Source organism: Kogia breviceps, chromosome 12, assembly GCF_026419965.1.
Source record: "Kogia breviceps isolate mKogBre1 chromosome 12, mKogBre1 haplotype 1, whole genome shotgun sequence".
NCBI classification, from domain to species: Eukaryota; Metazoa; Chordata; class Mammalia; order Artiodactyla; family Physeteridae; genus Kogia; species Kogia breviceps.
The window spans coordinates 23306904-23327595 of NC_081321.1; the positions used below are offsets into that span (position 1 = coordinate 23306904).

Here is a 20692-nt window from a genome sequence, read left to right on the forward strand (position 1 = left end):
CACACACACACACACACACACACACCACACAAACGGCACCTTATGTAAGCGTTCACTTTATCCTGATTTCCACGTTCGGATTTTCCTGGCCTGGCTCAGATGTCCTGGTGTCACTCAGCTGCAGGCTATCCCCTTTCTTTTCTCAAGATACCCCTGACACTATACCACTCGTTAACTAGAACTTGCCTCAGCACCCGCCCCCCTGCCCTTTACAGCCTGAGCCACCTTAAGGAAAAAGCCCTGGGCACTGCATGAGGGCCTCTCTCTCTCTCTGGTGATGGATTCGGCGTTTTCTCTGGGAGGGTGAGCATCACATAATTTAGGTGGAATGAAAGACAGTGGAGAACATATAATGCTCCGGAACAGAACTATTAGGTTTTTTTTGTTGTTGTTGTTGTTTTGTGGTACGCGGGCCTCTCACTGTTGTGGCCTCTCCCGTTGCGGAGCACAGGCGCAGCGGCCATGGCTCACGGGCCCAGCCGCTCCGCGGCACGTGGGATCCTCCCGGACCGGGGCACGAACCCGCGTCCCCTGCATCGGCAGGCGGACTCTCAACCACTGCGCCATCAGGGAGGCCCTATTAGGTTTTAAGTTACTTCTACTTGGTTATCTTTCCTTGGAGGAGAATCCTTAGCACAAGCATGATTAGCAGATGTGCCTAAAACCTTGAACTCCAGAATCCAAAGGATTGCAGAAGAAAATCTGGCCCAGGCCCTTCTTGGGCACACCTGTCTGGTCTCCCTTCTGGCCTGGGGAGGAATGAAGTCCCCTTGCTGGAGCTGAGCCGCCCGCAGCCTCGGCGCCCAGGACCCGGCTCACCTCTGCTCCGCCAGGGGCGGACCGCGAGCATCAAGAGCAGCAGCGAAGCAGCGCCAGGCGGCGTCCGCATGGCGCCCGCGCGCGGGGCCCCGTCGGTCTTCGTCAGACGCCGGCGGCAAACCCCGCGAGGAGACGCGCTCCGGCCGCAGGACTCGCGCTCCCGGAAGCGCCCGCGCTCTTCACTCCCTCCCGCGGCGCCAAGGGGCCGCACCTGCCGCGCAGCCGGGCGCACAGCTTTCCCTCCTCAGGACCGGCCGAGCCTTGGCCGCTCTCGGGCCGCCCAGGTGTTCAATAATTATTTTCTAATAAGTAATTTGTAACGAGTTAGCTTGAGATTGGGAGAGGAATCAAGCCAGAATTTGTAATTGATTTATAATTTATCAAAAAATGAGGGCAAGGCTAAGTGAACATTGTATATATATTAACTAACCTAGACACCAGTCCCCCAGCCCCAGTTATCTCACTTTTGTATAGAATAGAAATAAAAGCTCCTTGAGGTAGGAGGGTAAACAAATTAGGGAGACAGGCAGGTGGTAGACAGAAGGACAGGGAGACAGAGACCGTTGAGGTGGAGGGAATGCAGGTCCAAGGAGGCAGCTGACAGTCAGAGGGGGGCAGAAGGTGAATTGGGAACCTTCTGGCAAAAAGCTTAAAGAACGTGATTGGTACCCAAACTTGAAACACGCCATCTCAAGCCTTCTTGTCTTATGAAGCTAAAAGGGGTTTCTGTGATTTCTATGTCCCAAGTCTTACAACACTGAAAAGCTCTGAAGTTGCACTGTCCAATAGAGTGGACATTAGCCATGTATGGTGATTAAAATTAATATTAACGAAAAGAAAAAATTTTGTTCCTCAGTCGCACTAGCTACATTTCTAGTGCTCGATAGCCACCTGTGCCTAGTGGCTACCATATTGGACAGCACAGATACGGAACACTGCCATCATCAACAGATAGTTCTGTTGGACTGAATTGTTCTTGAGAGTAGCACCATTTTAAGTATTTGTTTAAAATAGTCACAACTTGGTTGGCAGTTTGAGTAGATGACTCCTGGGTTTCAAGCTTGGGTGTCTAGGGGACACCAGGAGGGGACTTGGGAAGGGAAGCAGCTCTTTTCTGAAAATACACTGCTACACCTGAGTGCTGTAAAAGAACTCTCCAGGTAGTGGCTGTCTGACCCGTGGCCCTCACCGCTCTCATCTCCGAGTTCCGCTCTCACTGTAGTGACCTCACGATTATTACCATAACCATCTGTGGCCCCAGGGGCCCACTACTCTCCAATAAAAGCTCAGACCCTCCAAATGGACCCAAACTCCTCTCTTTCTTCTTAGCAAGAGAGGGTCAGATTAAAGCCACTACAAAGCTGTTACAAAATAAAATAGAAGGAAAGAAAAAATGAACATGTGCTGTGCACGTTGGGCCCACGATGTTCAAGTTCATGGCTAACCTCATGAAGCTTACAGACCCTGTCCCCTTGCAGTCTTGTGAACATGGTACACACATAGCTTTGCAGTGGTTTGTTTCACACCTGGGAGTCTCCATGGGGTTGGGCACTGTTTCATTTCCTGTTACATCACAGCTCCCTTTGTTTCCAGAGTTCAAACTCACAGCCTCAAGTGAGTTCTTGTCCTTCTATACAGAAGATTGATCCCTTTCTGGCTTGACAAAATAATGCCTTTCCATTAAGTAGGAAAAGAGCCATTCAATACGAATTGCATACATAGCAAAAGCCAGGTCATTTGTTTTAGATTTAAATTTGCTAGTAAGATGATGGTTTAAGTATGTTGGGTTTGTGGTGACCTTGAAGGGTCCAAATGGAAGGGTTCTCTTATTTAAAAACAAAAAAACCCAAAAAACTTCAGAAAAGGAAAGGATGTCAAGCAGATTGGGCTGGACTATCCCAAATTGGATTGGGAAATCTGCCTTGAATTTGAACATATATCTTCATTAGGGCAGCAAAATAATGATCTGCTATCGGAGGCCTTCCAAGACTCTTGATGGAGGCCCCAGCTCTAAGCACAGTTGTAAAATTAGGAGTGTTAGGAGACTAACCCATGAACAATGAGCAAGTCATGGGGTAAAGAATATTTTGTTTAAAATATGTTTTTCCATTCCCGCTAAACCACTGGTCTAAACTCTCGAACGCTCTCCCAAGTCCCTCAAGACCTAGGAATCAGCACTAAAGTGATTATTAGTGACGTTAGAAACAGCAAGTTTATTTGAATATTTGTTGCAGAGACAGATTTCACTAGGTTGCAGAGAGAATGTGAAGGATGCCAAGTAGAAAGAATGAGTGAAGACAATTTATTCAAAATAGTCTGGCTGTGAAGGACATAAAGAGACGCAGTAGCAGCCGGAGATGAAAAGGAATAAAGAATTTTTTTCAAGTGATCTTGATGGTGGCTACCTGTATCTGTGTTTTAAAAATAGAACAGAATTGATAAGAGCCAGAAAAAGGAAGAAGTTAAGGAAGAAGAAGAAAGAGATTAAAGAATGGAATGAATTTCTACAAGATGTGATTATCCAGGGCCGAGGGCCCTCTTCTTCCATTGTAGCAACAGGAGAGAAGGGAGAATTGGGTGCAGGTTAAGTTTGTAGATGACTGAGTGCAGGATATTGAGGGTTTTCTACCTTGTATTTACTCCATAAAGAAAGCGGTGAAGGCATCTCCTCAGTAAGATGAAGGGAGAAGATCTGGAATGGGTAAGCACTGAAACAGTGGTTGTGGGATATGAAAAAGAGAGCAGACACAAGGCACACAGAACAACGCAATGAATGAATGAATGAATGGGGAAAGGAAGGATACTCTTTTTTATTTTTAAAGCAGGCACCTACTGGTGACATGGATTTCAGTGGGTACTAATCACGGAGCACTTGAGAGATTGAAACAAGACATAATTATTTCCATCATATTTTATATAAAATAGACATTTACATAAATTTTATTTTGGAAAGATCTAGGCAAAGTGTACATAATCAGACTTAAATGGGAGAAATACTTTATGGGAGATATATTTCTAACTGGCACAGCAAAAGTAACAAAAATGGACATTTATATACAACTGATCAAGAACATGATGTATTTTCCTCTGACAAAAGGAGGGATGGGTGAGTCACAGCAAGTCAAATGATTTCCACATTGTCAAAGCAAGCCATGGCTTCTACAGATATTTTCGTTCCTTTGGAGGAAATTTTTTAAAATCTTTTTTCCTTAGAAACATAAAAAAATCACTATTTTTTATGTGTACAGACTGCAAAATAAGAGTAGTTACCTCTGCCATATTAAAGCACTTGGGCAGTTCAGTCACTTTTAGGGTTGTGTATGTGTTTTGCTGCAATGATTAAGAATTTCTAAAACGAAGGGCAACACTTATCAGTTATCTCTTCAGAGGCAGAGGGCTTTCCATTTGGATTCAGGGGATTCACAGAGCTTGATAGGTCCATAGAACTAACCACTCCTTTAACGGGCAATGAACATGACTGAGACACTTGGTCACGTGTCCCAGGTGAGGCAGCACCTCGGTGGCAGAGCAGGACTGGAATCCAGATCTCCTGGTTCTTGGACTGGGTCTCCCCTCCTATGGACCAGCAAGACAACCCCAGAAAGACATTATGCACATTGGAAAAGTCTAAAGTGATACAGATATGCACCATGTGCACCACTGAGAATGGGAAAAAATTCCTGGATTTCTGGACGTAGACACCTCTTTACAGTTTGTGGTAAATGCTGATCTAAACTTACAAACTAATAATGACTGCATATTGTGATGGGTGCTAATTTTACAAGTTATATGCCCTAAAGGTTTTAATGGAAAGGATCCTTGGTGTTAGAAATGGAACATTTTTATACGAGCCAATTGATAGATATTGATTCTGTTGTGACATTTTATTTTACTGACAGTAAACCATAGCTTTGATTGAAGTTATTTTATTTCTTCTCTTTAAGTTATATGACTGCTAAAAAACAAAAATAAGGAAGTGCTAGTTTTGGAAGAACTGTTCAACATATTTTTCACATTGAAAACTTTAAGAATAATCATAAACAGTTATACTTCTCCATAATTTTTGGCATTGTAAGTTTTCATCCTATTCAATTACAGCCTAAATACAAGATTTGACAGGTATGTACTTTTAAAATGCCAAAAGATGCCATTTAGATAGTTAAGTTTTGCTATTATTGGGAGATACCAACATATAATTTAATCAAAGTAAATGTGATTCGGAAACCAGGAAAAAAATTAAAATAAACAGAACACCTATAACTACATTTGCTTTGAGTGTTATTACTAATATCCTATGGATTTATTGATCTAAGGTGCAAATCCATCACAAATCAGAGAAAAAGTTTTGTTTTTTTTTTTTAAACTGATTCTAATGAGTACAATTAAGAAATAATTAACAAAAGCTGACGTGTGTAACCTAAAGAAAGAAGGAGGCAGAGAGAACACGGCTCTATGTCATGGGCCCTTCTATGAGTCATAAACAATATGAGTTTTATATACTGGGCACCTCGTCTGGTATGTGCAAATGGCAAGGCAACCCCTCTCCATCCGAGAACCAAGAATTCTGTAAACATAAAGGTCAAATGCCTCACTTGCACATTAGCATCATAACCTGGGTGGCCAGAGTCCAGGGATTCCTAAAGGTGCACACGCAGGTTATCCTCAAATCCACCAGGGCCGAGAGCACCTGTGTGTGAGGGGCGAGATCTCAGCTATCAGCTGAACGCGGCTCTTCAATCTGGGAGGCCTGGAATGTTTAATAGAGGCGCTACAAAATCTTGTATGTAAAGGTTTGGATTTTCTCACTTAGTCCTGTTGAAATGCAGTTGCGCAACCACTGCAAAACCCTGCACCAAACCGAGGTACCACGTGTTAGGCACGTCAGACTCGCACCCTGGGGGCTGTGAAGTACTGTAGGGGAGTTGGAATCAAAGCGCTGATAATCCTCTTTGTTTTTTGATGGGCTGCAAAATAAACAGGCCTAAAAGATATATCTCAGGATTCCCTAAAATTTCTTTTCCTCCAAGGTATTTAAATCTTTGGTTTAGTTCACTTACGTTACATCACTGAACCATGTTTTACGAATGCCGCTAACAGGTTAAAAACATCTGAATCAGTTTTAAAATCCTGAATAATTCTTAAGGTTAACATAAACTTGTAAAGCCATTCTCGTGGCTCCTATGTCGAAGGACTTGTGAAAGGACTGCCACTTACTGGAGAATTTGAAGGCAAGGAGAACTGGTTCTGGTCAGACAGAAGGACAGGTTAGACAGACTGGTAGTAGGAGGGGAATATATGTACACAGGGAACTCTAAGCGTAGCTGAGACAAAACAGCCAATGCTTCACAGGATAAACAGTCACCAATGAAGCTCTGCTCATTAGATCAAGTGTTCAGCTAGATAGAAGCGACTCCTGTCTTGTCCTCAGCCACCTGCCCTCCTACGCACGACCCAGTGCAAAATGGAATTATTCAAAAATTACTGAGAACTTCAAGCAGAGAATTCAACCAAACACAAGGTGCTTCTGAGTGCAGGACTCTGAGGACTCTCTGTGCTTACAGAGACTGCACATCCACGAAGGTGGCTTTGCAATTCCATCTCAGAAAGGAGCTATCAACTCACAGCCAAGCATGCTTTGGTTAAGGGAACCTGGATGCATCTCCATGAACAGCCAGGGCACTCCATTTTTGTTTTGATAAGGATGAATTCCACATATTATTTCATGTTACAAGAACAAATAAAATAGTTATAAAATACACTTAATATCTCTGAAAAATAATAGGTGATTTATCTTCTTATAGGCACCACTCAACTATGAAAAGTATTTCATTGGTCACATCTAAGTGAAAGTATTGACTCAGGACAGAAATATCTGGTCCAATAAACAGGCTTACTTTTAATGTTCAAAGAGATGCCAGTGTGTGCAGAAAGAATGAGACAGAGTGACAGAGTAAGACAGAGAGACGGAAGGGGAGAGAGAGAGAAGGGGCGAGGGAGAGAGGGCAGGAGAGAGACGGGGAGAGAGAAAGAGAGAGACAGAGAACAGAGAAAGAGAGAAAAGCACCCAAAAGAAGGCAGGAAAAGTCTCCTGAAGGCCAGTGACCATTTTCTCTCAGAAACTTTTAGGCTGTAATAGCCATTTCAATCATTCCAACAAATGTACTCGCCTATCTTTAGCAGCCCTTCAAGTAAGTCGTAATTGCTTTTCAAAATTTGGGGCTCTATCTTTTCCATTAACTTTCTAAGTATGAGTTTTTGTTACACTAAAACTAAAAAGCTGTAATTAAAGTCCTAGATATTGTTTGTAGCTAGGGCTTCATGTTTTTCATTTTGGGGATGGAGTAGTTATTTTACAATAAATACTGTAGTATATTTCTTGACCTTCGGGCTACAGAAGTATAATTTGGGAGGGAATAAAAATATTTTAAATGAAATTTTGGATACATTTATGATATATAACATTAAAAGACTATTAGAAACAGAAGATCAGAGTGGTAATATATACATTATTGCATTACTGATATACACAAACAGAATACACACAAACAAAATTTGCTAATTCAAATTCTGTAATCTCTTGCATTTAAAATATTCCTGGCATCATCCCTTTCCAAAGAAGTTTTTCCTCCTTTTATCTAGATTTACCTTGACAAGAAAATAATAATAACAACATAGAGAGGCAGTGGTCTGTGATACTGGGGTTGGAAAGCAGCAGAAGACTTCTTGCTCTGGCCTGAGTATGTGACATACGTGTGCCTTCAGGCTCCTGCATGTGTATGACACCTGGCTTAGCACCAGGAACAGCACTGACCAGAGTGGGTTTTTTTTTTTAAGTTTATGATGAAAACCAAATGAGGATCAGTATTCCAATTTCTTCAATTTCAAAATACATTACGTCCCAAACACTGAAGGCTGATTCCTAATTTCTTTAGCTTTAGCAAGTGAATAGTCAAGACAAATTATTTCAGGGGCTGTTAAAACTTAGCTACCTTGTAATTTAGATTTATAATTTTTGTATGATCAGTTGTGAAAACTGCTATTAAAACCACTATGTACAGAGAAAAAAGTGTGTATATATTAAATATTTTATAAGTTATGAAATAAATAACACTAAAAGACAAATGTCAAATTGTAAATTCAACCTTGCCATCCTTATCTTTTAACTATAAATATATATTTTAAAATTATGAATTTAGACTTTTTTTCCTAGATTTTTTGAGCATTCTCCATGAAATCTCCAAAATTACAAATACAGAACCAGGAACTGCAGGTTCTATCATTCATGTTCTAAGCACAGAATTCTCATTAAGCCTAGGAAGACAAAGCAATAGAGCTGTCCCTCTATTTAGAGTCTATGAAGATTTCTGTAATATACTGTAAAGATTCCTCAGTGGTTAAATATATTTTCAAAAAATAATCTCAGAATGTCTGAATGTTAAGATAATAAAGTAGAACATTTCTCTCAATTAATATCTTTAATATTTCTCATGTAGAATATACTATTTTTTTCTCCACCAAAATAACAATATATTTGGAGGCAGAAACATTTATGAGTTTTAAAAGCACTTATGAAATCTTAGAGCAGAACCACTACTCTAGTAATACTTGTAATAAAATTAATTTAAAACATTTCCATGAAGAGTCAGGGGTAGCAAGACCCTTGATTTTTCCCTAAGAATAATAATATTCATACACAATTCCAGAAGCTTCCTTTTTGACATATTAGGCAATGGGAAAACAGCTTGTATCGAGTGGAATTTAATTTACTTCTCAACAGGGCTCTAGCACTATCCTTAGAAGGATATTAGACAAACCTTACTTAGCTTTATCTTACAATAGCCCCTTTCCCCATATATTCCAGAAGGTTTTACAAAAACTGTTAGACACTCATTTCTGGTTCTGGAGAATTAAATGAGCTACCTCTTGGTAGAATTTCTCATATGGTTTATCCCAGAGGATTTATCCTCTCTGAAATATCTCCTCTCATAAAGAAGAGATGCCATGCATTCATAGCATTTCAAGCCTCTATTTCTGAGACACAAATATCTACACTAAGAAATGGAATTAGATTTCCAGGTTGGAAAAGCAGACAAATGTATGAAAGGAAATCTGGAATTAAAGCAGACAAAAATCTGTAAAATGTGTAGTTGCTGTTTTCCTTCCTTCGGGCCTTCTAGCCCTTGCTTGCCCTTTTTGTCTTCTTTCATGGAAATGTAAGTCCCCAGCACAGCGTTACCAGCAGGTGTCCCAAAATGTGCCACCCTGAACTCGAGTAAGAGGAAAACTTCATCGGTTGTGCCCCAACTGATGTGAAAGCAAGGCTTCCGTCTGTCAGTTCTTCCTCTTCCAAAGGCACCAGTACTGTCCCTTGGAGACGTGGTCAAATGCTGCTACATTTGATCCTTTTCTCGAACTTCTTGTAATCTTTTTTCTAGACGATCCAGTTTGGCAAGATTTTCCTGCAGCAGTTTGCTGTCTGGAACCAGTTGTAAGGCTCTCTCATAATAAGCTCTTGCAGACACGTAGTTTCCCTGTTGAGAAAAAGAAAGAGAATAATTATATTCTGATCCATCAGAACACTAGCTCGAAGGATGGGGAAACTAAAAAACAGATCTGCTCGTCCATTTTAACATTAACATCCTCATAAGGAGACCCTGTCTGCATGTGTAATTTTATCCTTATCTGTTGGTGCCTTGGAGAATCCATTTGTTTTAAGTACCAGACCAGATGGAGAATGTGAAGGACAAGGTTAAATGGCAGGAAAACAGATTCCCAATTCTACTAATACAGGGTATGAAGCTATAATTTCATAGCATTCTCATAGGGTTAGCACTATTCCTTTGTACTCAAGTGGAGCCAAGGCACTGGAAATTCATATTGAGAGGGAGGGGGACAGAAAGAGGGTTGGGTTGGGGGAGAGGTGTATGTGTGTGTGTGTATGTGTGCGTGTGAAAGAGAGAGAGAGGGAGATGTTTTTGAAATTTCAAGAGTAATGATTAAAAAGTACATAGTTCAGGAGTCCACTACAGCTATTTAGTGGTAGGAAGTATTTTAATCTTCACCTTAAAACATAAAAGCAACTTTTGCCTCATACAGGCTTTAATACAAATCTAAGTTTTGATAAAATAAAAAGAACTGATAATAACTAATATGGAGTCAAATTTATCCCATACTCAAGGTGTGTGACAGTATATGTCTGCTGGATACTCTAAAGGCGGGGTGGGGGGAAGGTATGTCACTCTGGACCTGCTAAAGACCCCTCTGTTGGCCCCCATCTGGTTTGCTCAGTGCTTCCCTAACTGGCGACCATGCGTGCCTGGTCCCAGAAGGTCCCTGACAAACTAGTCAGAATTACTCACTTTTTTCCAGCCTCTTTTCTGCCACTAAATGTATTCCTTCCGTACGGTCCACCCCCTTTCAGAACTGCGTGCTAAGTGTCAGAACCAAGATCGGTAGAGATCTCTCCATTCCAAAAAAACAAGCATCTGCTCTGCTTTATTCTCAGTTACAGCTCCATGTGGATGAAAACTACTTACTCTCTAAATTTCCACCACAATTTAAAGTAGTACCTCTTGGAGTGAAAGTACTATGTAGCAAGAGCGACCTATATTTGTTGAATGCTTAACTACCTCCCAAGTGAATGAACAAGTGTCAAGACCTCAGACCCTGCCTGACACATAATGAGCACTCAATCCGATGCTGTCATTGTTGTTATTATTAAATGACTATGTGTGTGTAAATGAGTAAACACTGTCTATTTCTTATGGTATTGTCATACTGGTGAAAAGGAGAGTAAAAATGGCAGAACAGATAACTGTACATTGGGAATCCAGGCGCTGGCATGTGCACAAATGAAAATATTTCTGATTATTAACACCGATTCTGATAAGAGGCTGAACAGAATTCTGAACAAATGAGAACCTGGATTTAGCTACATTACTATTGTTTTCAATTCAAGTATTTATCTTCAGAGTGTCTCCTGATGTTTATGAAGCTTAGCACATAGGTGCAGATAACTGAACATCTGTGGCTCTTAGATTGCTCTCAAAACTGTGTTCCTACTGCAGTTGATTTTGAAATTGGTTTCCCAAGAGGTTTCTCTGAATTTAGGCCTTAGCCCGGTGCCAGGCATCTCCTCTGATCACCAGCTTTCTCTGTCCTTTCACAAAAAGATCTATCATAGAGTTATTTTCTCCCTCAAGTTGCTCTTTTCTTGATGCAACTGGAAGCCTTATTTTTTTAAAAATAAATTTATTTATTTTATTTGTTTATTTTTGGCTGTGTTGGGTCTTCCTTGCTGCGCGTGGGCTTTCTCTAGTTGCGGCCAGTGGCGGCTACCCTTCGTTGCGGTGCGCGGGCTTCTCATTGCAGTGGCTTCTCTCATTGTGGAGCATGGGCTCTAGGAGCGTGGGCTTCAGTAGTTGTAGCACGTGGGCTCTAGAGCACAGGCTCAGTAGTTGTGGCGCACAGGCTTAGTTGCTCCGCGGCATGTGGGATCTCCCCGGACCAGGGCTCGAACCCGTGTCCCTGGCATTGGCAGGCGGATTCTCAACCACTGTGCCACCAGGGAAGCCCTGGAAGCCTTAATTTTTAAAACAAGTTATAGCCCTTAATTCAATGTCCTCAATTTCCAGATGCTAGATAGGGAATTTGAATTATCCAATTTCTAGAAATGATAGCCACTAGTCATATGCGGCTATTTAAGTGTAAGTTAATTACGATTAATTAACAATTCAGTTGCTCAGTGGCACATTTCAAGTGCTCATTAGCCATGTGGGGCTAGTGGCTACTACCTTGGACAGTACAGACATAGAACATTTCCATCATCTCAGAAAGTTCTATTGGCCAGTTCCATTCTAGAAAATGCATTAATGTCATAAGGCAGGATTGAAAATAGTACTTTGTGATATGGCCCAGGTGACGCAACTCTCTGATTATAAAGAATGTATTGTAGCTTTTTTGGTCCATCCATTTCATTTTACATAAAACTTCATGAAAAATATCATCTTTTATTTCCAAGTAGTATGAGCAAGAGTCAAGTCTCTTCTTCTCTCTCTTTGTGTCATCTCCTTGCAAAGCCTTATTCCAACTCTCAGCCTTGCACAGCCCTCAGTCCTTCCTAAGCTTCACCCAGGCTCAGGCTCAGTGGGGCCCAGGAATGGGAATAACACTGCTTGATGCATGCACTTCCTGGCAATGCAAAGGTCACAAAGTTAATGGTTGTTCTTGAGGCGTCATAATGATAATCCTGCATCCTAACGGTGACATCAAAATGACTACATCCAAGCCATGTGCCTGGTCTATATATTTGTATTGGATTGCATCCTATGAATTTACATTTAAAATTAAACATTTTAAAATTACAAACATGGCAATTTTATATTGTTCAACCTAATACATGATGGCTGCAAAGATGAAAAAAGATAAACTAATTTTTAATCAGTGTGTTTGTTATATTTTAAAATAATACACTCAGTAGATCCTTCCTCAATCTCCAGATACCTTTGCAGGGGGACCACCTCAAAATTTAAAGCAATGGGTTCACTTGTTAATCTGAAAGAGTTTAATAAATCTACTATTTTCTCTTTATTTCCAGACTTAATGAACACTCTTGAGTGCATTTATTGTACTTTATCTAATTAACAATTGAACCTATTTCTTTAAATGCAGGTACACTCCATCTAAAAACATATTAAGTTTATTATCTGAAAGTGCAACTATTTAATATATTATTTAAATATTTAAAATTATTATGTTACTGTTTTTAAAAGTAAGTTCATTCTATGTTTCCCAACTAGATACTGCTGGACACCCTAGAATGTCATTAAGATCAGAGCTTGGTTTATTGGGCTCTGATAGATGTCATGACTGGATTCGCCATCTATGTTCCTCTATTAGGTCAAAGCTAATAGTTGCAGAGTAACTATCCCATTATCCCCTCCCATCTGTATAGTTATGGATCACCTTTTTATTTTACTGTGTTTCTGAGAGTGGCCAGTTCCCACTTAATCATAAACCCTATTTAGCCTTTGTTTAAATTCTAATCACTATCTTGCTATTTTGTCAGGATAAAGACTGATAGAAGCCTGAAAATAAGTTAGCTAAACAAGAGTGATCCTTTCAAAACATGTCAGACCATGGCATTTCTCTGCTCAAAGTCCTCCAAGGACCCCAACTTGTTTGGTGTGAAAGCTGAAGACTTTACAATTCCTTTCAAGGCCCTGCATCATCTGGCCCTGTGACCTCTCTGACCCAGCTTCTATCATTTCCTCTCACTTGCCTTCTCCCTAGTCTTCAAATACACTGGCACACTCACACCTCAGGACCTCTGCACATGCACTTTCCCTATTTTGCCTAGTGGCTTGCTCCCTTCAGATCTCTACTCAGATATCACTTTTTAACTGAGGCCTTCCCTAATCACCTCAGTTTAAAATTTCAGGTCTTATCCCCAGCACTCCCTATCTTCTTCCATTGTTTTATTCTCCATAGCACTTATCACCATCTGATATATTCTATGTATGTATGTATGAATGTATGTATGTGTTTATTTACTTATTGCCTATTTTCCCCTAACTGGAATGTTAGCTCCATGACGATAGAAATTTTTGTCTTATGTGTTAATTGCTGTATTGCTGGTACCTAGACGAGTACCTGGAACATAGGATATTCTCTATAAATGCTTGTCAAATGAATTGGATGAATGAATGAATGCCAGTGAATCTTTGATTTCATTATAGACAATAGTCCTCCCAAGGGTAATTTTCAATTATTCATTCAAAGGTAGCTTTTTCTTTTGAGAACAAATAAACAAACAGCCTTGTTTTTCAGTAGGTTAGGGAATAAAAGATACATTAAGTATAGGAAATAGTAATACTTTATCTTGACAATGAGTTAAGCCACAGGAAAATAAGCTACATTAGCGTAGCACCAAAAGAATTTTACTTCATATAGCAGATTTTATCTGCTCTGTGATGATACTTAAGTACATATGATTTTCTTTATGATAAAGTCATGAAATCTAATTTATGTATTTATTTTTTAAATGGCTTCATGATATTCAATATTGAGATAATACAAAGTGAACATAAAACTGTCTAATTACATTTTTGAACACCTATGTTTTCAGTATTCAAATAATTCAAAGAGGAAATTAACAATAGTTTCTCAATCTTTTAAAAGAGAAGAAAGAGAAAATACAAAGGGAAAACCTGGTTCACATAGAAGTGAATTATTTTCTTACCTTGATGTGCTGGATTCCACCCATGTTCATCCAGGCCTGTGCTTGATCTGGATTTAATTCCACGGCCACTTTATAGCTCTAAATACATAAGAAATATCTTAAGGCTGGGAAACAAGAACCCATCTTTAACACTACAGATTGTGGAAACCATTTTCTTCATATGTGGAAATCTAAATGGTTAATAAAATGAACAATCACTTCTAGTTCACAGGTGTCCCCTTTATTTCTGTTATTTTTCAAAGTTGATGATTCTAAAGTGGAGGAAACTGAAATGTGTAATTTCCTTGCAGAGCTAACCTCTGGACTTAAAAAGGCTGAAGGTGCCTGCCAAGAGTCCAGGTGATTTCTATCATAGTGCATCATTTCCCACTGGCCTCCATCTGCAAGAAAATGGTGCTCTTTGGCCTTTTTCACTATAAATGGAGTTTGTAAGAAACATTTTTTTATAATCACAGAATCTTAGAGTAGTTTCTGAAACAGCTTATATCTCTCACAAAATCTGATCTGATTATTCAGCCCATGCTTAAATTCTTGCAGAGACTGGTGTTCAGTATCTCTTTAAGGACATATATTTTACCAGGGGATAGTTTTAATCATTAGAAAGCCCTTCTTTTTCTTCTGCCTTACAAAAGATCTTCAAATGTTTGAAGAGAGTTACTTACTTCTCAAATACTCTTTTTTGGTCTGAATAACATGTATCCCATTAAATATCATAGCCGTGAGGTATATTTTTAATATTTTGCCTGTTGTTTTGCATCAAAGGGCATGCTCACCACTGAGTCATGATTTTAAGAGTGGTCACCTTAAATAAAACTAAAGGCTCAGCTGAAGCAAGTAGAACTACAATCCTGCAGCCTGTGGAACAAAAACCACATTCACAGAAAGAAAGACAAGATGAAAAGGCAGAGGGCTATGTACCAGATGAAGGAACAAGATAAAACCCCAAAAGAAAACTAAATGAAGTGGAGATATGCAACCTTCCAGAAAAAGAATTCAGAATAATCATAGTGAAGATGATCCAGGACCTCGGACAAAGAATGGAGGCAAAGATCGAGAAGATGCAAGAAATGTTTAACAAAGAACTAGAAGAATTAAAGAACAAACAAACAGAGACGAACAATATAATAACTGAAATAAAAAATACCCTAGAAGGAATCAATAGCAGAATAACTGAGGCAGAAGAACAGATAAGTGACCTGGAAGATAGAATGGTGGAATTCACTGCTGCGGAACAGAATAAAGAAAAAAGAATGAAAAGAAATGATGACAGCCTAAGAGACTTCTGGGACAACATTAAACACAACAACATTCGCATTATAGGGGTCCCAGAAGGAGAAGAGAGAGAGAAAGGACCCGAGAAAATATTTGAAGAGATTATAGTCGAAAACTTCCCTAACATGGGAAAGGAAATAGCCACCCAAGTCCAGGAAATGCAGAGAGTCCCATACAGGATAAACCCAAGGAGAAAAACGCCGAGACACATAGTAATCAAATTGACAAAAATTAAAGACAAAGAAAAATTATTGAAAGCAGCAAGGGGAAAAAATGACAAATAACAAACAAGGGAACTCCCAAAAGGTTAACAGCTGATTTCTCAGCAGAAACTCTACAAGCCAGAAGGGAGTGGCACGATATATTTAAAGTCATGAAAGGGAAGAACCTACAACCAAGATTACTCTACCTGGCAAGGATCTCATTCAGATTCGATGGAGAAATCAAAAGCTTTACAGACAAGCAAAAGCTAAGAGAATTCAGCACCACCAAACCAGCTCTACAACAAATGCTAAAGGAACTTCTCTAAGTGGGAAACACAAGAGAAGAAAAGGACCTACAAAAACAAACCCAAAACAATTAAGAAAATGGTCATAGGAACATACATATCAATAATTACCTTAAACGTGAATGGATTAAATGCTCCAGCAAAAAGACACAGGCTGACTGAATGGATACAAAAACAAGACCCATCTATATGCTGTCTAAAAGAGACCCACTTCAGACCTAGGGACACATACAGACTGAAAGTGAGGGGATGGAAAAAGATACTCCATGCAAATGGAAATCAAAAGAAAGCTGGAGTAGCAATACTCATATCAGATAAAAGACACTTTAAAATAAAGACTGTTACAAGAGATAAGGAAGGACACTACATAATGATCAAGGGATCAATCCAAGAAGAAGATATAACAATTATAAATATATATGCACCCAACATAGGAGCACCTCAATACATAAGGCAACTGCTAACAGCTCTAAAAGAGGAAATCGACAGTAGCACAATCATAGTGGGGGACTTTAACACCTCACTTACACCAATGGACAGATCATCCAAAATGAAAATAAATAAGGAAACAGAAGCTTTAAATGACACAATAGACCAGATAGATTTAATTGATATTTATAGGACATTCCATCCCAAAACAGCAGATTACACTTTCTTCTCAAATGCGCATGGAACATTCTCCAGGATAGATCACGTCTTGGGTCACAAATCAAGCCTCAGGATATTTAAGAAACTTGAAATCATATCAAGCATCATTTCTGACTACAACGCTATGAGATTAGAAATGAATTACAGGGAGAAAAATGTAAAAAACACAAACACATGGAGGCTAAACAATATGTTACTAAATAACCAAGAGATCGCTGAAGAAATCAAAGAGGAAATCAAGAAATACCTAGAGACAAATGACAATGAAAACACAACCTATGGGATTCAGCAAAAGCAGTTCTAAGAGGGAAGTTTATAGCTATACAAGCCTACCTCAAGAAACAAGAAAAATCTCAAATAAACAATCTAATCTTACACCTAAAGGAACTAGAGAAAGAACAAACAAAACCTAAAGTTAGCAGAAGGAAAGAAATCATAAAGATCAGAGCAGAAATAAATGAAATAGAAACAAAGAAAACAATAGCAAAGATCAAAACTAAAAGCTAGTTCTTCGAGAAGATAAACAAAATTGATAAACCATTAGCCAGACTCATCAAGAAAAAGAGGTAGAGCACTCAAATCAATAAAATTAGAAATGAAAAAAGGAGAAGTTACAACAGACACAGCATAAATACAAAGCATCCTAAGAGATTGCTACAAGCAACTCTATGCCAAAAAAATGGACAATCTGGAAGAAAAGGACAAATTCTTAGAAAGATATAACCTTCCAAGACTGAACCAGGAAGAAATAGAAATATGAACAGACCAATCACAAGTAATGAAATTGAAACTGTGATTAAAAATCTTCCAACAAACAAAAGTCCAGGACCAGATGGCTTCACAGGCGAATTCTATCAAACATTTAGAGAAGAGCTAACACCCATCCTTCTCAAACTCTTCCAAAAAATTACAGAGGAAGGAAAACTCCCAAACTCATTCTATGAGGCCACCATCACCCTGATACCAAAACCAGACAAAGATACTACAAAAAAAGAAAATTGCTGACCAATATCACTGATGAACATAGATACGAAAATCCTCAACAAAATACTAGCAAACATAATCCAACAACACATTAAAAGGATCATATACCATGATCAAGTGGGATTTATCCCAGGGATTCAAAGATTCTTCAATATATGCAAACCAATCAATGTGATATACCATATTAACAAACTGAAGAATAAAAATCATATGACCATCTCAATAGATGAAGAAAAAGCTTTTGACAAAATTCAACACCCATTTATGATAAAAACTCTCCAGAAAGTGGGCATAGAGGGAACCTACCTCAACATAATAAAGGCCATATATGACAAACTCACAGCAAACATCATTCTCAATGGTGAAAAACTGAAAGCATTTCCTCTAACAGCAGGAACAAGACAAGGATGTCCACACTCACCACTATTATTCAACATAATTTTGGAAGTCCTAGTCACAGCAGTCAGAGAAGAAAAAGAAATAAAAGGAATACAAACTGGAAAAGAAGAAGTAAAACTGTCACTGTTTGCAGATGACATGATACTATACATAGAGAATCCTAAAGATGCCACCAGAAAACTACTAGAGCTCATCAATGAATCTGGTAAAGTTGCAGGATACAAAATTAATGCACAGAAATCTCTTGCATTCCTATACACTAATGATGAAAAATCTGAAAGTGAAATTAAGGAAACACTCCCACATTTACCATTGCAACAAAAAGAATTAAATACCTAGGAATAAACCTACCTAGGGAGACAAAAGACCTGTATGCAGAAAACTATAAGACACTGATGAAAGAAATTAAAGATGATACCAACAGATGGAGAGATATACCATGTTCTTGGATTGGAAGAATCAATATTGTGAAAATGACTCTACTACCCAAATAATTTACAGATTCAATGCAATCCCTATCATATTACCAATGGCATTTTTTATGGAACTAGACAACAAATCTTAAAATTTGTATGGAGACACAAAAGATCCCAAATAGCCAAAGCAGTCTTGAGGGGAAAAAAAACAGCTGGAGGAATCAGAGTCTGTGACTTCAGACTATACTACAAAGTTAAAGTAATGAAGACAATATGGTACTGGCACAAAAACAGAAACATAGATCAATGGAACAAGAGAGAAAGCCTAGAGATAAACCCACGCACCTATGGTCAACTAATCTATGACAGAGGAGGCAAGGATATACAATGGAGAAAAGACAGTCTCTTCAATAAGTGGTGCTGGGAAAACTGGACAGCTACACGTAAAAGAAGGAAATTAGAACACTCCCTAACACCATACACAAAATTAAACTCAAAATGGATTAGAGACCTAAAAGACCGGACACTATAAAACTCTTAGAGGAAAACATAGGAAGAACACTCTTTGACATAAATCACAGCAAGATCTTTTTTTGATCCACCTCCTAGAGTAATGGAAATAAAAACAAAAATAAACAAATGGGACCTAATGAAACTTCAAAGCTTTCGCACAGCAAAGAAACCATAAACAAGACGAAAAGACAGCCCTCAGAACGGGAGAAAATATTTGCAAGCAAATCAACGGACAAAGGATTAATCGCCAACATATATAAACAGCTCATGCAGCTCAACATTAAACAAACAAACAACCCAATCCAAAAATGGGCAGAAGATCTAAATAGACATTTCTTCAAAGAAGACATACAGATGGCCAAGAAGCACATGAAAAGCTGCTCTACATCACTTATTATTAGAGAAATGTAAATCAAAACTGCAATGAGGTATCACCTCACACCAGTCAGAATGGCCATCATTAGAAAATGTACAAAGAACAAATGCTGGAGAGAATGTGGAGAAAAGGGAACCCTCTTGCACTGTTGGTGGGAATGTAAATTGATACAGCCACTACGGAGAACAGTACGGAGGTTCCTTAAAAAACTAAAAATATAACTACCATATGATCCGGCAATCCCACTACTGGGCAAATACCCAGAGAAAACCATAATTCAAAAAGACACATGCACGCCAATGTTCACTGCAGCACTACTTACAATAGCCAGGTCATGGAAGCAACTTAAATGCCCATCGACTTTTGAATGGATAAAGGAGATGTGGTACATACATACAATGGAATATTACTCAGCCATAAAAGGGAACGAAATTGGGTCATTTGTTGAGTCATGGATGGATCTAGAGACTGTCATACAGAGTGAAGGAAGGCAGAAAGAGAAAAACAAATATCGTATATTAACGCATATATGTGGAACCTAGAAAAATGGTACAGATGAACCGGTTTGCAGGGAAGAAATTGAGACACAGATGTCGAGAGCAAACGTATGGACACCAAGGGGGGAAAGCAGCAGGGGGCTGGGAGTGGTGCTGTGATGAATTGGGTGATTGGGATTGACATGTATACACTGATGTGTATAAAATTGATGACTAATAAGAACCTTCTGTATAAAAAAGACAAGACACTTTCAAATGATTGGTAGAGGTAGTGTTTTAGGAGTTCAGAGGAAACAAGGTCACAGGGAGAAAGGATGGTCTGGAGGGCTTCCTGAAGGAGGACACAGGCCTGTGTTGGTAGATGAGTGGGAATCTGCAGGGGTTTGGGGTGGTGTGGGCACAATGTTACAGGATGTGTGGAACACCAACGCTCTTCAGGCACTAGTCCAGCTGAAATAGAGGGTTACTGAAGGCAAACAGAGAGAAAAATAGCGAACGAGGAGAGGAGAGAGAGAGAGGGAAGCTGGTTTCAGGGCAAAACGCAGAATGCTTTAAACATCAGGTTCAAGGTGTTAATTCAGAAAATAATGTAGATGTATTGTGGAACTCCTAATAGTCAAAAACCAGAGGCTCAATTACCAAAAATTAAACTTATTATGTCAATTAATCAGAAAATTCACTCCACAAAACATGGCAATGATCTTAGCTTTTAATGTATATGCTTCATTAAAGCTTGAGGGAGTATTAATTTTAATCCATGAATTTAATGACAATTTTATTAAGTCTTTATACCTCAAAAGCTTTGTCAAGAAGGTTCTGCTCTCTTAGTTGATTTCCTTTTGTGAAGAAAAGTTCAGATACAACTTTTGGGTCCTTTGGTTTCAGCTTCAGAGCCTTGTCTATAGCATCAAGTGCCTGTACAGTTTAGAAATTAAGACACAATAAATGTAAGTTAGATAAAGAAAAACTAACTTAAACGATAACATCTATACTTTCTTTTTTTTCCTTTTTGTGGTATGC

The 20692-nt window shown here is 39.0% G+C and overlaps 2 protein-coding genes across 9 annotated transcripts in view; both read right to left on the reverse strand.

Moving 5' to 3' along the window:
• OVCH1 (ovochymase 1) overlaps nucleotides 1-852 on the reverse strand; it is a 67037-nt gene extending 66185 nt beyond the window's left edge. The window contains 1 exon segment of the mRNA XM_059081585.2: nucleotides 820-852. Coding sequence (XP_058937568.2) covers nucleotides 820-850 — 31 coding nt within the window. The 5' untranslated portion in view covers nucleotides 851-852.
• A 2749-nt stretch (nucleotides 853-3601) lies between these two features.
• The window catches only part of TMTC1 (transmembrane O-mannosyltransferase targeting cadherins 1), a 256132-nt gene continuing 239041 nt past the window's right edge, over nucleotides 3602-20692 (reverse strand). For 6 of the 8 annotated variants that reach the window (XM_067008963.1, XM_067008960.1, XM_059080111.2 and 3 more), the window contains 3 exons: nucleotides 20465-20587; nucleotides 14060-14137; nucleotides 4687-9350 (listed from right to left, as the gene is read on the reverse strand). In XM_067008963.1, coding sequence (XP_066865064.1) covers nucleotides 9210-9350; nucleotides 14060-14137; nucleotides 20465-20587 — 342 coding nt within the window. In that variant the 3' untranslated portion in view covers nucleotides 4687-9209. Of the gene's footprint in view, nucleotides 9351-14059; nucleotides 14138-20464; nucleotides 20588-20692 lie in introns of all 8 variants that reach the window. The other 2 variants (XM_067008959.1, XM_067008961.1) reach the window with 2 other exon arrangements.